We start from the raw sequence: 16,361 nt of genomic DNA, 5'->3' as shown, positions 1-16,361 counted from the left end.
TACAGAAGCCGAAGGCGATTCTCAGCATCTACCGTTCTTACTTTAAACAACTGCACTATCTATTCATCTCTGGATAATTTAGTGAGACTCCACCACAAATAAAAACCCAAGTGAGGTTCTGGGACAACGGCTCCCAAATTAAGGAGTCCACACTCTGGCGAGGGGCATGAAGGTGAAACATATATGCTGCTTTTCCCACGCAGGGCCATGGGACCTTCAGGAGGAGCAAACATACTCATCAGGAGCCCCAAGACAAGATGAGCTGACATTTCAAGCTGCATCTTGTGTGATGTGTACGAGGTCATTAGGCAGAAAGAATGGCTGACAGGGAAAAGAGAGAGGCATGGTTGACTTGCTTATTTTTGACTGGAATAGATGGTGCTTTGACAAAATGTAAGGAAATGGGGTTGCTGGGTCTGGGGTCGTAAGAGCATGCCAGTTCCCCCAGCACAGCAGTGGCACGAAGAGTGGCAGCAGCAGCCCAGGGCACGGGCACTGGAAGCCCAGCCCTGTGAGGCGGAAGCAGCAGCTCCGGACAGGGTCGGCCAAGACAAGGAATGGGAATGGAGTGCCATGTGGGAAAATCTGTCTCCAGCAAGCTGTGCTCTCAGGGACCCTGCTCAGCGTAACCACTGATCCTCAACTAGATCCTCGTATACAGGAGCACTCTGTCATTTATATCTCCTTTCAATTGTCCCCCAATTTATATTGCTTAAATTACTTAAAAAAAAAAAAAAAAAGAGTTCCATGAAAGAAGGTATTAGAAAATTGATAACTCCACAGTGAAATCATGTTCTCCTCTGGCTATTTATGGGTGGTTAAAAACATTTAAGTAATTAAGTATTTACCTTACTTTTTTCAGTCAACCTATGTCATCATTTGTAGAGCTATACTAGTGATATGTGTGGACCTCCACACACTCATGTAGCTAGTCCGGGAAATAAAACGTAAAGAAGTTTCAGCATCGGGCTCAGTTCAGGCAGGGGGCCTGGGAAACACGAGGTGCTGGTGAGAGAAGCCAGGGAATGAGCAGTCTTAGAACTGCGTGCGCCCTGAAGTTCAGATATAAACCACAGTGAAATGTCAGCTGAACCGAAACAAACTTGGAGAACACTCATGTTTTCTGACTTTGTCCCTTTCTAAATGTTAAGAAAATAAAACCATAAGGCAGCTATTAGAATTCTGGTAGGCAGATTGATAAATTTGATTTGTATAGGCATCTCAAGAATTAGTATCACACAGAAACAGCAGAAGATGCTAACTTGTCCTAAAATCATCACATAAGAAATGCAGTGGAGACCCTGAGCTCTGGACTTTCATTAGACAAACCTACCTTTACCTTACTAGAGTATCCAAATTAGAAAACTCTACTTTGCAAGACCACAGTGAGCAGCATGTGAACGCAAAAACAAAAGGCCGACCCAACACATTTCCCATTAGGTATCTTAGGAAAAAAAATAATTGAGAAGCTAAATAAAGCAAGGAATGAGGCTGCATGAACACAGAGCACTGAGTCCTGCTTGAAGGCCTGACGACGGGGGCAGTCACGTCAGCATGCGCACAGGCCGGACTCGGCAGAGCGCACGGACACGTTAGGTGATGGCAAGGGCGTGTTTGGGAAAAGAATATCGACTTAATCTGAACCCTTTGATGGCAGCTCTGCTGTGATTTCGAGAACACGATACAGTAAGTCATTCGACTGTTTAAAAGTAAAAGACTGAAGACAAGGAAATAACTTCTTGTAGGACAGGAAAACACGAGGTACAAAGGTATTTTTAACATTTTAAATTATCATTCATAAAGCTCAACTTTTTCTGATGAATTTGAACAGGAACAATTTCCTTGCTTTATTCTCAGATGAACGACTAGCAAAGAAACCACGCTCCTTGATGTCAGGCTGGCTACACAGCTAACCCTCCGCGAGGCAGAGTACCAATGCCCGGGCACTTCACACGAGCCAGGTGTGAATGATGAGCTGCAGAGCTCTGAGCCTAGGAAGCAGAAGAGTTCTCAAACATAATCGAAGAAGAGCATGATGGTCCAGGAGGAAAACGAAGGTGGTTCAGGGTCACCACAGCAAAACCAGGAGAGACGCAGGTGGGACGTCACGGCCCTCCACAGCAGTGCTCACACAGGTAGGTGGGACGTGACAGTTTTTAACCCATGGGAACCAATTTAGTTCACACGGTTCAACATTCTGCTTTAGTCTCTATTTTTCTCCCTATCTATCTACTCTAACACTGACAAGGGGCTGAGGTGTCTGCCACCATCTGCCCTGTCTGTCCTTCCCCCACCCACTGTGGTAAAGGTGTAGGAACATTCTGCATTCTCAAATTTCTTCTCTATTATGATAGTAACAGAAGTAATTTATTAATCTTTTATTGTTTTAAGCTCAAAATTATAAAAATCAAATTATAAATATTTTCTACACCAGATTTTATAGATTCTTTGTCTCATTAGGGTGATTTTCTTAAACAACAAAACTTAAAAAAGAGAATTTGTTAATATGTACACTGTTTTGTTTTTCAAGGGAAAGAATAATAAAATTTTGATTCTTCCACAACTCGACAGTACAATGTACTGGTTAAACCCTCAGCATCCAGGCAACTGGCTTTAAACCGATCTCCACCTCTTCACAGCTTTGTGACAAGGGGCAAGTTAGGTAAACTGTCACACGAATACATTATCTCTCACTGTCAACTACAAAAGCATGAAGTTACTTCTGGGTTACACCGAACTTCAGGGGAAAAAATTAGAGATGCCAATGTTATAATTTTTCATAACAAAGTAAGTGGGTACTTATGTCCAAGCACTTTGGAGCCAGAAAACAGAGGAGGTCTAGTGTTCCAAAGAACTGGCTTGAACTGGCAAAGTTTCAAGGCAACACTGTTTGTTCCAAAATAAGCCATTCCTCTGCATTTCCAACACAACTCATCATAATGGCAAGAAATGCCTCCTATGATTCCATGCAATTCGTTGAAAAATATAAGCGCACTTGGTAGCTGTGATGCCTGCCTCAGTGGACCAAGTTTTCACATGACCTTCCTTAATCTAAGCAGCAGTTTTCAAACACACAAGTAGCTGTGCTGGAGGGCGCAACCCACTGGCACTTGGCACATTCACAAAGCTGTGCAGCTGCCACCTCTTTCTGGCTTCAAAGTTCCTTCATCGACCCAGGAAAGCACCATGCGCCCATCGACTAGTGACAGCCCCCACTCTCCCCTCCGCTCTGTCCCCTGGTAACTACCAGCCCATCCGGGATACCATCTGGAAGGATGTGTATGGGCTTCTGTGTCTGGCTTCTTTCACTTGGCATAATGTCATCAAGGTTTGCCCAAGATATGATCTTAATGCTAGTGAGTGACAGGTGTCAAAATGTGTGCATACTAACGGCATTTAGCACTTACTGAGTGCTTATTGGGCACTCTGTTTAGCTGACCTTCTCATCCTCTTACAGGTGAGGAAACTGAGGCCTGGCATTTAACTGTCTTACTCAAGGCTACAAAGCTAATAAATGGCGGGGTGTGCATGAAAACCCACCTCTCACCCATCAGTCCTGGAGAACACACAAGGCTGTGTGTGATTACAGAACAGCTGCATGGAGCCTCACAGCTGTACAAGATGAAAATGTGCTCTAGACTTTAGGTTAGTGGAAGCAGATACCAGAAAGAATATGGGCTACAGACTGTGGAAGATCTGAGTTCAAATTCCAAACACATCATTTCCAAGCACTGTGACCAGGAGGCATTTGCTGCAAGTGCTCAGGCCATGATTCCACAGAGTTCTGTGTGAGCTAATGGACTCAGCTATGTAAACCACTGACAGAACAGCTCCACGTCCCCTGGCTTCTCCAAGTGACAAGCACGCCCAGGAAGCAGCCCCATCTCCACACACCAACACCAGCTCTGGTCTCACAGCTCCTTCCTGGGCAGCGTGTGGTCACAGGACCAGGTGCACACACACCACCTGGGAGTCTACAGCCCTGGACCACACTTCGGAAGCATCTTCAGAAGCAACCCTGGACGAGTCATGTTACTGAGTTTTAAAAAGTGGCAAGAAGCGAAAACTGTCACACATCTATTTAACTAAAGGAATATAGGACGTAAGTTGTTACGAGCTCTTTCCCATTTTCAAAACATACTAACTGATAGACTAAAGGGGCAGCTGGTGAGAGGAACAGCCAGCCACTTGCTGACATGTGTGTGAACAGTCTCACAAAAAAGTCCAGCACGGAGCCAGACGAGGTGGCACTCGCCTGTAAGCCCAGCACTCGGAAGGCTCAGGAAGGAGAATGTCAAGCTCAAAGTCAGACTCGGCAACTTAGCAAGCCCCTGTCTCAAAATAAAAAATAGAAAGGGCTGGGGATGTGGCTCAGTGGTTGAGTGCCCCTGGTTCAACCCCTGGTACCAAAACAAACAAACAAAAAGTCCAGCTCTGTTCGTCCAGGTATTGAAGATTTATTCTTCTTGTATTTTGCCCAATCCTTTCTGGTTTCCCAAAATGAAAATGGGTTATTCCCAGATTCTAAGACTTTACTGTGGGGTCAGTGTCACTTTTTAAATCCCGCTAAGCATCAACCAGAGTGACCCAGCATTTCACCACTGTACTTACATGCAGAGCCCAAACATCTTTATAAATAACACAAGCATGTACTTTTCTTATCAAAATGAAAACAAAGAAATAAGTATAACAAATTCCAGTATAACTAAAATAAATAGCAGAAACTCCACTTCACTGAATGAAAATAAAGCAGAAATGGTTCTCACCACACGGGCCCAGCCAGCACCCCGGCAACCAGAAGGATTGCTGCTGCATCTATTCTTTCCCTGACTCTGCATCAAAGTGAGCAGCAGGCTGTTCTGCCTTAATGGTTTCTACCAAGAAACACACTAACTTCCATGGTGCTTCTGTCATTTGGAACGATGTACAATGCATACTTCATTAGAGGCAAGAAGAAATTCTGAGTTTTAGAATAGAAATAAATCACCCACCTACTCATTTATTCATTGAAAACTTAAGTACCGAGTCTCAATCCAATCCTGGTTTCTGGGGCCACATAAGTGAAGACTCTGCCCTTACAGGGCTGAACTACCCAAGAGCCTGCGTCTGCTCAAGAGGTTCGGCTCTGATATCTGGAACATTCATACACAAGCAGATATGGCTGCCTCTCAGTTACACTCTCAAAAGTGCTGTGTACAACTTAATGAATAAAGTAAGTGTTCTACCACAATAAAGTGTACAAGAATATTATTTATATTTTGAAAGAAAAACCCTATTTGTGTAGGATTTTTTTTTTTTTGCTGCTTGTTGTTAAAATACGTGTCACCAGGGCGTAAGTTGGTGTCCTTCCTGGTTGCCCCCCCCCCACTCCCCTGACTCCCTGGTGCCCACAGCCAGGACAGTCCTACCCTCAAGCCTCCTTGCTCTACGCTCACTCCGTGGTACCAGGGCTGCCAGCATCACGGACACCAAGGGTCCCCCAGTGAACCTCTCCCTCTACATAGACACTTATCTGATATGCACACCCCTACTTGAATGTCTGATAGGGACTCCAACTCAATATGCCTAAGGAGAATTTCTATCGTACCCCAACTGCCCCACCCCTTCCCAGGGAGCAGCGTCTCCGTCCGGATCCACTAGCTTCCCTCAGTTGTTCAGCAGAACATGCAGGTGGAAGTCGCCTTGCCGCCCACTCCCACCTGCCACACGCTATCTGTCCTCAGTCATGAGGTCATGGAGGTGGAAAGCAAGCCGGGTCTTGCCAGGAACGGAGGGAGCTTGGGGCAAGGGAACCACCTGCCCACAGTCCTGTGCCTGTTCTACTGCAGAGCAAGCGCCCATGCACTGTTCAGGGACACCTGGGGAAGGGATGAACTCTCAAGCCCTGTCTGTCCACAGGAGGACCCATGATTTAATAATGACAATCTACAAATAGCCTTCTCTGAGCTAAGCACTCAAGCTCACTGTCTAAGAATAATGCCTTCACCGAGACTGTTAAGAAGATCCACATTCAAGTTAGAGAGCAACTTCTGCCTAGTGTCCCCATCCCTGCACCCAACACTGACGTCCTTGCAAGTCCTTCCCTACCTCAAAGGTGTTCTGTAAGGACCTGATGAGACAGAGGATGCGTAAATGCTCTGTAGCTTATGACTCTTTACCAAGGAAGGCATGGTCTGAGGCAGGGGAAGAACCCTGGACTCCATCCTGTGAAAGTTCCAAGCACAAGCAGCCTCAGACCCTGGCCAGCTGGGAATGGCCAGTGCTGTCTGCTAGAGAAGACCTGATCATACATCAATGAAACTGGCTGCTAAGGGGATGCACCAAGAACTATCAGTCAGAAAGCGCATCTTAGAATGTAAAAAGAAGTTGCTGGGTGTGGTGGTGCATGCCTGTAATCCCAGCAGCTTGGGAGGCTGAGGCAAGAGGATCACAGGTTCGAGGCCAGCCTCAGCAACTTAGTGAGGTCCTGAGCAAATTAGCGAGACCCTATCTCAAAATAAAAAATAAAAAGGGCTGGGGATGTGGCTCAGTGGTAAAGTACCTCTGGGTTCAATCCCCAATAACCACCCCCCCGAAATAGTTAATCTGCAATTTAAGGTTAAAACATGAATGCCTTTGAGACAACTCCTCTGAGGAGCCTTGGCTGAGCAGAAGGCAGACTCGGGGCCAGCTCTGCACGGCTGCAGGTTCAGCAGAGTGACAGGCCCCTCACCTTTGCAGAGGCCACAGGCCCTTCACGTTTCACTCTGATCACGACACCTGATCCTGTGCTCCTCTCCCTGGAGACAGGTCTTTCCCTCATGATGACCAAATCCCTTCATGACAAAGCCCAAACCGAGCCACACCACACCGTGTGCAGACAGCGGATCTACGGTGGCGTGAGGCATGAGGTGCCTGGCGACCTGGTGACAGTGACCCCCGTGGAGTTCTGCAGTGCGAGATCTAGCTCATGACCCCGTCCAGATCAGCACGAACCCAGAATGCAGGCTTGGCCATGCGTTGCCACCCCACGTGGACTGGGAGGTGACGTCTCCGCCACGGGAGGCTCCACTTGCCACTCAGGGACCCTCAGGGCGCTCCAAGGCAGAGGACAGCAGGCCAGTCCTCAGGCGTGGGACACAGCGCCTCCGGACCTGGAGGGCGCCGGCGGCCCCGGCTCTTCACTCCCACCAGGAAGAGTCAGAGCGACTCCCGACTTGGCCTTCTGCTCCATTAGTGCCAGGCCAGCGGGTCACCGAGCAGGAGGAGCGTGAACTGTCCTTCCCGAGAAGCAGGTTACACCGAGGAACAAACTGCCACCCACACACAAGTCACCCGCAGAGCCCTTACAGGAGTCACGTGAAACTTCAAACTGAATTTCGTCATGAAATCACGACTTCTCACACCGTCAACTCGCCACGCACCGCTATCGGATTTTGGAGAACGGCTACAACGTTCTTTACAGAAATTTCCAGAGAATACTCCACGAGCCCTGAAGTAAAAATATTCTCAGCAGTGTTTTTCTTGGAGGCAAATTTCTGATGCTGGCCAAAGAGAATATTTTAAGAATCCCCAAGTGCACTGGAGACAGGGCGAGGGGGAGGCGGAGCGGGGGAGGGAGCTTGTGCGCTGGAGTGAGCGAGAGCCCCGAGTGTGGCCCCCGGTGGGCTCCTGGCTCACGCCCTGCACTCGCCACAAGAGAGCATGGAATTGGGCGCCGCACTCTAGAAACCAGGTGGAGTGGCTTTCCAGACGGTGGCAGCGACGGCCTTCTCTAGCCCCTGACGTCACTGATCTCTTGAAGAACCCGAGGGGCACGCGAGAGGCCACGGTGGGGCAGGCCTCCCCGAAGACCAGCGTCACGGAGGGGGTGTGACGCTCTTCCCAGCTGAGGGCGTGAGTCGCGACATCGCCAGCCAGGGGACACACTGACCCCCTCACGGTCCCCTCGGGGGTGCACGGCAGGGTTCCCCTTGGAGCCACCTGGTCCTTCCGCCTTCCAGGCCGGCGCTGGCAGGCTCACGAGGAGTGGAGGTGCCCCTGCTGAGGCGCTGCCGCAGCTGCGTCCACACAGGCATGGTCTCCAGGCGCCCTCTCGGGTCCCAAGCCATGGCTGGAGGGACGGCGCTCATGATCTCCGAGAAGCAGAAATGTAGTCACATGGGGCGGCTTGAGGTGGGTGGCCTTTCAGACGCTCAACGAGCCCCAGGTGAGGAGCCGGCCCCTTCGTGGCCCCTCTGAAGGATGCTGCAGACGCACACCTGCTGTTCCCGGGCTGCACCACCTCTGCAGCCTCTCGGGTGCTCCCACGGCTGCCTTCTCCTGTGGGCTGCAGCTGCAGGGTGGGCTCTGATGGGCAAGCCCAGCCCTGGTCCTGGGCAGTGCCAGCCCGTGGCAGACCTTCCCCAGTGCAGAGCAAAACTCTTCAAGGACCCTGCGTTCTTTCTGTCCATAAAATCCGAGGTGCCAACAGCGGGCAACTGGTTTACAGCTCTTCCTGCTGGCAGGGACCGGGCTGTGCTCAGGCCTTGCTGGTCCGCAGCGGCGCTGCGCAAATTCACCTGGGGTTGGCAAGGTCCCAGCAGGCAGGGACGGCTGCCAGCTCCTCTCCACAACAGCAGGCAGCCTGAGCACCCTGCCAAGCCTGCAGAGCGCCTAGCCGAGCTCCCTGCGCCCAGCCGCTCACCGCATGCGCTGCAGCCAAGGAAGCTGGCAGCAGCTGTGCAGGCCGCCCCTCGCTGCATGCGCCGCCCCGTGAGGGCCAAGCTGCTGAGGCCTGCGTCTCCAGCTACGGTTCTGGGGAGCTTCTGCCATTTCAGAACGACTGTGCCATAAACGCACCGCTGCTCTGCGCTCTGTAAAGACAGTCATGATAAGACGGAAACGCAAGGGAAGCTCCCGGGGAGCAGACACGGGCGTGTCCCCGTGTGCATTCCCAGGGCCACCTGGCACAGCGGTCCTCTTCTCTGAACAGCTGCTTGTCCGTGTCTGTCTCCTGAGCAGGACTCTAGTGAGGCACGGAAGTCAGGGCCACGGAAGGCCATGGCTCATGGCGGCTTACTAAAGGAACGAGGAGGCTGGGTCTGGAGGCAGCTGCCTCACGGAATGGTGGTCTTCCACAGCGTGGACTGAAAGCTCCACGCAGGCACCTTCCCCAAGGGCGGCTCTCCGGCCCCAGTGCTGCTGATCTGCCTCCAGCGGCGCGGCCTGCCTCACCCGCCCCTCCCTGCAGCCAGCACCTCCAGAGGAAGGCTGAGGCCAAGGCCGCTGTCCTTAGTTGTCACATTTCTTCCTGAGTAAGTCCTTCACGCTGTCCCTCGGGGATAGACCAAGCCAGCTCTGAAGGCTAGAAGTCCCAGGTCAAGTTCTGGCAAGTGGTCCCTCCTGGGGGACCCGCCCCCGCCCAGGCTCTCTCCCGGCCCCTGAGCTCGGGAACCCCCAGCGCTCCTTGGCCGGTCCATGTGTCACCCCAGGCTCTGCCTCCACATTCACAGGGCCGTCTTCCTTCTGTGTCTTTCTGAACCTCTTGAAAGTTCATCCTTATACAATTCAACTCAACTAACAGATATCAACCCGGGACTCCACAAACCTGTCTACACTGGCATGGAATCAATGCACTGTGCCTGCGGGAGGCACAGAGGAACAGTCCTGTGCCGGTGACTATCTACTTCCCGGTAAATGAGGGGGTAGCATCCGTAAGCGCTCCTGTCGCCAAGGAGACCTGACCGTCCCGTATCACCCCGGGTGTGGGGGCTGACGGACACGCAGGTGAAGGCACAAGGATGGACTGTCACCAAACTCCACTCTGGGGAGAGCGAGAAGCAACTGCCCGGACTGTCCTTCTCTCCTGGAGAGAACTGGGCCGGGAGCTGTGCCACAGGAGTGCTGACGGCTCTCCTCAGTGTGACCCCCAGAGCAGGGGAGGGAGGCGCGCAGGCGGACGGGGTCTCTGGGCTCATGTGGCTACAGTCCCAGGAAGATGGGGGCGTCAGACAACCACGCAATGACCAACTACAAGTTTGCCCTGTGTTACTGAAAACGCACAACGTTCAGCCTGACTAACTCCTTTGAGGTCAGGGAAGATTTTCCCAAAGAAGAAACACAGGAGGGACATAGAGATGGAGCCAGGGCTAGACAGAAGGGAACAGGGAGCCCATGCAGGGCTCTGAATGACAGAGGCCAGTGATGCTGGGAGAGCCAGGGAGAGCTGGGGCGCACACAGCCCAGACGGAGTCACGCCGGCAGCCAGACCGGCTAGGGATCAGGGACCTCACCCAAGCGGAGGTGCAGAGGCACGAGGACTCAGGCAGCTGTGTGGAAAATGGTTTATTGAATCGGCTCCCGATGTAAACAATTTGTTAAAAGATGAGGAGCTACGGATATCTGATGGCATTAAGCAAAGACTGCTAACGGCATTGTTTCGTTTCTCCGAGGACTTCACTTGTAGAGATCCATATGCAAGTGCCTTTGGGCAAAGTGCTCTGATTTCTGGATTTGCCTTTGGAATGATCCAGTTCTAGGGAAGGACGGGAGGCTGTGAGGATATAGAGCAGGTGGGAACCTTGGGCCTGCTCCTCTGGCTCCTGTAAAAGGAAGAGATGAAAGGGGAGCAGCAGAACGCACAGGGCAGGTGGCTCGGGCGTGCAGGGCAGGTGGACGCGTGTCTCTGCAGCAGCAGTGGTGAAACCTGGCCACCGTGGAGGAGGGATTCTTCTCGATTTTCAGGAAGACCAATGGAGGAGACAGAAGAGGAGGAGGCTATCCCGAGGCCAGGAGAGGGCCGGAACGCCACCTTCCATGGTGCATGGAGGACACTCTAGTGAACTTCGCAGTAAGCAGCAGCTGGTTGGAAGGGTCTGGGGACCAGAGGCTGTAAAGTGAGAGTCAACACTAAATGCCTACTCAGCCATGCTTAGGGTTGCCACTGAGAAGGGAATGTGGCAGGAGTTCTGTCTCCCGTGGTAACTGAACGTCTTCAGGGAAACAGAAGCCTGCCTGATGATTGCCCCGTCCACGCCCTGCCTCTGGAGCCCTCACCTGCCCTGCTTCCGAAGGCACCTGCTGAGCTGTGACTCCTGGTGAACTAGGCCTGCGTGAAGCCATGAAGAGAGGAAAAACAAGAACAGGGCTAAGGACAAGCCCATGGCCAGTAGTGGTGGGAGGGAGGTCAACAGGGAGATGGAGAAGGAGCAGCTGAGCCAAGTGGAAGGGCCGGATCCCCAAGGAGGCCACGCCACAGTCCATGACGAGTGCTTCAGAAGGAACTGTCAGGCTTTTTAAAACACTGCTGCTGAATTTAGGCCCAAATCAACCCTTCTTTCTTTATGTAAAATAAGTAAATAAAGTGCTACAGAAGCATCAAGTAAGAAATACTAATATCTGTCCAATAACATAAAAATGCAAAGTGGGTTAAAAGAAGCCAGACGCAAACGCTTACGTGCCTTTCCTGCTCAGAGGGTGCTGTGCACCCTGCCCTGCACGGGTCCAGGGCTGGGGACAGACTTCCCTGCTGCACTATGTGCTTAGCAATCCACTTACTGGGGAGAGAAAGCTGGAAGTCACGGTCAGGAGGGAAAGAAGCCAGGGTGCAGGCACAACCCTCTCCCTGAGCCATGGAGAAGGGCCCGGGTGGAGCCAGCAGGGTCCCCGTCACTTTCCGCCTTAGGAGGGGGCGCTACTGTCCCTCTCCCTCCTGTGGCATGAGCACAGCCGTCCTGGCACTTGGGAGGGAGGATGTTTAGCAACGTGCCCTCCCAGTCTGCATCTGGAGCAGATCTTCACAGGAACTCGCTGGAGACTACACAGCCCAGACCTGGAGGCCTGGGGTCCTGTGGGGAAAAGGGCGGGTCACCTGGGAGCCAGGCCTGGGGCTGCCCCTCCTTGGGGAGAAGCGGACCTCCCACCTCAGGCATCTGGTTCCCGTGGGCTGCACATGGGCTTTTCTGCTAATTCCAACACAATTCTGTATGACTGTATGAATGAAGAGAGCAGAAAACCCGCTAAACTGAGCCATGCTTCCCAAAGGCTCGTTCCAAAGGCTGATTCTAAGGAAAAGCAAGGCTTGACTGCCATAGAAGTCAAGATGGAGAGTTCTTTCAAGGCAGCGGAGAAGAGGGCGCACGGGCCTTCTGGAGTGTGGACAGTGCTCTGCCTGGTCTGGGTGGGAAGCCACGGTACTGGCTCTATCATCTGTCCAGTGGCACACATAGGCTTTATGAACTGTCTGGGTGACATCGTGTAACTTAGGAAAGGATGCAGTGACTACGGTCACCCCTGAGGCACGGCAGGGGAGGCCACATGGAATGGAAGTCAGACATGGGGACAAGGAGAGACAAGGATCTGTGGTGTTTGCCATGAAAGAAGAAGAGAAAGGGACACAGAAAGCAAAGAAATCCAGGGAAAGCTGTTTCAAAATTAAAATTTTAAGGTAGAGGGATGATGTCAAGATTAAACATTGACAGGAGGCATCCAGATCAGAGGCAGCCATTGAAGATACAGGACTGTAAGACTGGTGAGTGTGCAGAAGAAACCTGGCTCCTGGCCAAAGTGACAGACGGGCAGAACCAGCAGGGCGCAAGCACCTTCCCTCGAAAGCCACACTTTGCGACCTCTGTGCAACAGCTGGCAACCACTGGCTCCCATGGGCACAAGGGCGCGGAGTCCCGTGTGGCCCACACAGAACACAGCGGCTCCAGCTCCTCGGACACCTCGGGTGCGGCCTCTGCACCCAGACCTGCTCCGGCCTTAACTCCGGGGCCACTCGCCTTTCTCATCCTTCCTGAATGAGAGGCAACTGGGATCCACAGTACCTGACCTGGCAGACCGGTGAGCTGCACCAGCATAATGCAACGGGGCCACCCAGGATTCACAGATCTCGTCTCCCTCCTCCACCGACGAGGGAGCCGCTGTGTGCACAGACCTGTTTGCTCCTCGTTCACTCGCCGAGGTTTGTGACCACAGTTGGGAGATTTTAAGAAAAGCTACAAACACCCATGCACAGATTTTTGTGTGAACATAGCTTTCCTTTCTCTGGGGCAAATATCCGCCCCAGAACGATCACTGCAGCTATTCCGATGGATGCGTAATAGTATCTTACTGTAGTTTTAATTTCTTTAATGACTAGTGGTATGGGGCATCTGTTCAGGTTTTATCGACCCTCTGTGGCTCTCTGGTGAAATGTTGGTTTAAAAAGTTGGGGGGGTGGGTGTCAATTTTTGTTTGGGCTCTTTGTATTGTTGAGTTCAGAGTTCTTTATATATTTTAGATGTAAGTCCTTTGTCAGATATAAGACTGGCAAAATAGTACTATTAATAGCCTCTGTGTTCCTTTATAATGTCTCTCACAGAGTGAAATTTTTCAATTTTGATGGAGTTTAATTATCACTTTTTTGAATTTTTAAAATCAGCACAGTTTAGTTTTCAGCGTACAGACCCTGCACACACATTATTGGACTTACACTTATTTCGATTTGACCAGGTATCCATGTATCTTGGTGACTTGTTAAACTCAGTTCCTGGCTCTAAGAACTCTCGGGTTTCCTGCGATTGAGCACATGGACACCGTGAGCCTATGAACAGAGACAGTTTTGCATCTTCATTTCTATCTTTTCCTCTGTGCAGCCCAAACATTAGTTTATGCACTAACACGTTTGATAGCTGGAGGTGCAGCCCAGTGGCACAGTCCTTGTCAGCTCGCCTTAGGCCCTGGGTTCCACCCCCAGTGCTGCAAAAAATAACAATGCTATGTGTTTGCCCACTTTTCCTTTAACATGATCTACATTTTCAGCCAGTTCTGTTTTTATGGACAATCAGTGGAAAGCACTGATCTGTGCCAGGCCCTGAGAGGTCTACAGATGTCCAGGGTGTGGGTCTTTCTACAAGCCAGTGGCAAAAGCTGAATTCTTGTTTGCTTTCTCTGGACTGCTCAAAGTCTCGGAAGAGCAGACTGGGTACGGGATCCAGCAGACACATCTCTTCATGCTCTTCATGAAAGATGAAGATGGCTTTCTTCTGAAGCACGAGGGCAGGGGTGACTGATGGAGACAGACTCAGAATTGGAAGCAAATGGAATCCATGTGCTGAAACTGGAGTTCTAAGTTCTCTCTCATAAAAACAAAGAGCTGTGCTAGTACTCAATTAGGTTAAGTATCCCTAGCTGCTGACACAAACAGCACATTTTTCTAGAATTCCAACCTTTTGCACTTTGTGACTTTAAGCACTAAGCTCTTGAACCTCTTGTACGAGAGCTTCAGGGCCAAGTTACAACAAAGGAAAACAACCAGGGCCATTCTTAAAAGTACATCTGTGGTTTGTGTGCACAGTACAGTTCCACTGGCTTAAATGAGTAGAGATCACTACAACACTGACGGGGGCGGAGGAGGAGGGGCGGACAGGAACACGGGACAGCAACACAAGTAACAAACCATGCCAGTGGCACCAGGGAAGGGATGTCCAGAGCGACCTCAGCCTGAGACCAGAGTAAAAACAGATTTCAATCTCAGGAATCAGGAAAATGATGATATTTTAGAAAACGACTAATGCACAGAAATAAGGGCAAAGAGTGCTACTGACAGATGTGTGGGAGACCAAGGTCTCTGAACAGGACGGCACGAACATGCCTTATCCTAAGTAAACCCATCTGTGAAAACAGTTGCTGGATTCTGTTGGCTTTCCAACCGTCACAAGCACAGGTCACAGAGCTCCTTGGTCACACACAGAGCGAGGCTCATCTGAGTGTGAGAGGATGCGCGTGGCGTGCCCAGGGCAAGTCTGCTCAGATCTCATCACCATGGAGGGGGATGGAGAGCTCACCAGGGCCCCAGGGCCCTGTCCTCAGGCCCCACCGTCTCCCCTGCACCTGCCAGAGGGCGCCAGGCCTCCCTGGTTGCAGGGAGAAGGGTCCACAGGGCCTGCAGGCTCCCAGGGCTGTTGATCCGCACCACCAAGCCCGCCCGGCGCCCGTGGATGTGGCAGCTCCAGCAGGGACTTACCCACTCGTAGGAGAGCACCCAGCAGCCCCGCGCGATGCCCAGCAGCACGTTCAGAGTGCGCAGCCGTCTCCCAGTCAGCACGTGGGTGGTGGTCTCGCAGACTTCCGGCACAAACGAGAAGCCTTTCAGTTGATCCACCACCTGGACGATGACGTTCTGCATCCTGTCAAAGAGGGACGCAAAGGGAGTGTTTGCTGCACATAAATCAAGGTGGTCACACTGACTAATAAGAACAAAATTAGGGAGCAAGAATTTTAAGCCAGTTTTGGATCTGGTGTTCACATCTTAATCTCTGTAAAATGAGTGACATAAAATTTTGGGAACTAAAAAAAAACTTTAGATCTCAATTTCAATTCTTCTATTTTAATGGCCCAGAAAACAGGCCCTGGGGTTATATGTGGCTTTCACAGGGTCACTGGGCCAGCAAGGGACAGAGTCAGTATCAAAAATAGAAAACACCAGCCCAGACCTCTGGTCGCCACACCAGTTACCCACTTCTCGGGCACACGTGATCCTGTGTGGGCATGGTCAGAACCAAGCGCTTATTCTGGAAATATAACATTTTTTGAGTGTCAAACTCATAGTTTTCCTCCTAAAAGAAGAAGAAAAACACGTCTTATCAAGTCATCCTATCAAAGTGAGGGGAGAATTTGGCAGAAGCACTTACTCTCACAAGTTCATGACAGTTCATCATCTAGTCTTTCTCTTAATGCCTCACAAACATTTTTTCCCCCCAAAGTTCTAACTTCCTTGGCAAACAACTCTCGGGTCTCCCCTATTTCCCAGTGACCGGTCCAACACCTTCGGTACTAACATGCCCGTCTCTCCCTCCCCCCAGCAGGGCTTGGGAATCCTCAGGGAAACGCCAAGGACCTGAACTGTCACCTGAGCCAGACTGCAACGACCTCGCGGTTAGGAAGTGAGCGGCTGCCCCCTACCCAGGGCTGGTAGAGGGCGGAGGCCGTGCTGGCACCACCCATCTGTCATGCCTGCTTCCCCACCGCAAGCCCGGAAGTCGATCTGGGGCCACGTCAGCACACTGTGGCTCCCTGGTGCTCAGGCGTGATACCTAGGGCTCCGCAGGGCAGAGATGAGTGGGCCAGGACCCGGCCGACACCACCTCTACCAGGGAGGCTGTGTAGTGAAAAATGTCCAATTCAGAAAAAAATAAAGGCAAAAAAGACTAAAGAAACTGAAGGCAAGAAAAGAAGCAAACCCCTCTAAACGAATCTAAAGAACATCTGCTTTTCTCCATTCCCAGTCTGGTAGCTACCGGCAGATGTGCAAATGAGTAGCAGTCTCTTTTTAGACCTGGGTAGTGGATGCAGCATCATATTGTCCAGGTCTTGTTCTAAGATACACAAGCATTCTAGGATTAAAAAAAAAGAAGAAG

General features: G+C 51.2%; 1 protein-coding gene across 3 annotated transcripts in view; it reads right to left on the bottom strand.

Moving 5' to 3' along the window:
• Positions 1 to 16,361, bottom strand: part of MCPH1 (microcephalin 1) — a 211,684-nt gene that overhangs the window by 131,147 nt on the left and 64,176 nt on the right. For all 3 annotated transcript variants that reach the window (XM_079141817.1, XM_079141819.1, XM_079141818.1), the window contains one exon: positions 14,969 to 15,131. In XM_079141817.1, coding sequence (XP_078997943.1) covers positions 14,969 to 15,131 — 163 coding nt within the window. The remainder of the gene's footprint in view (positions 1 to 14,968; positions 15,132 to 16,361) is intronic.

The sequence above is a fragment of the Sciurus vulgaris genome (assembly GCF_902686455.1).
Source record: "Sciurus vulgaris genome assembly, chromosome: 5".
NCBI lineage: Eukaryota > Metazoa > Chordata > Mammalia > Rodentia > Sciuridae > Sciurus > Sciurus vulgaris.
Note: the sequence above shows the minus strand (reverse complement) of the source record. Positions and strands in the feature narration are given on the sequence as shown.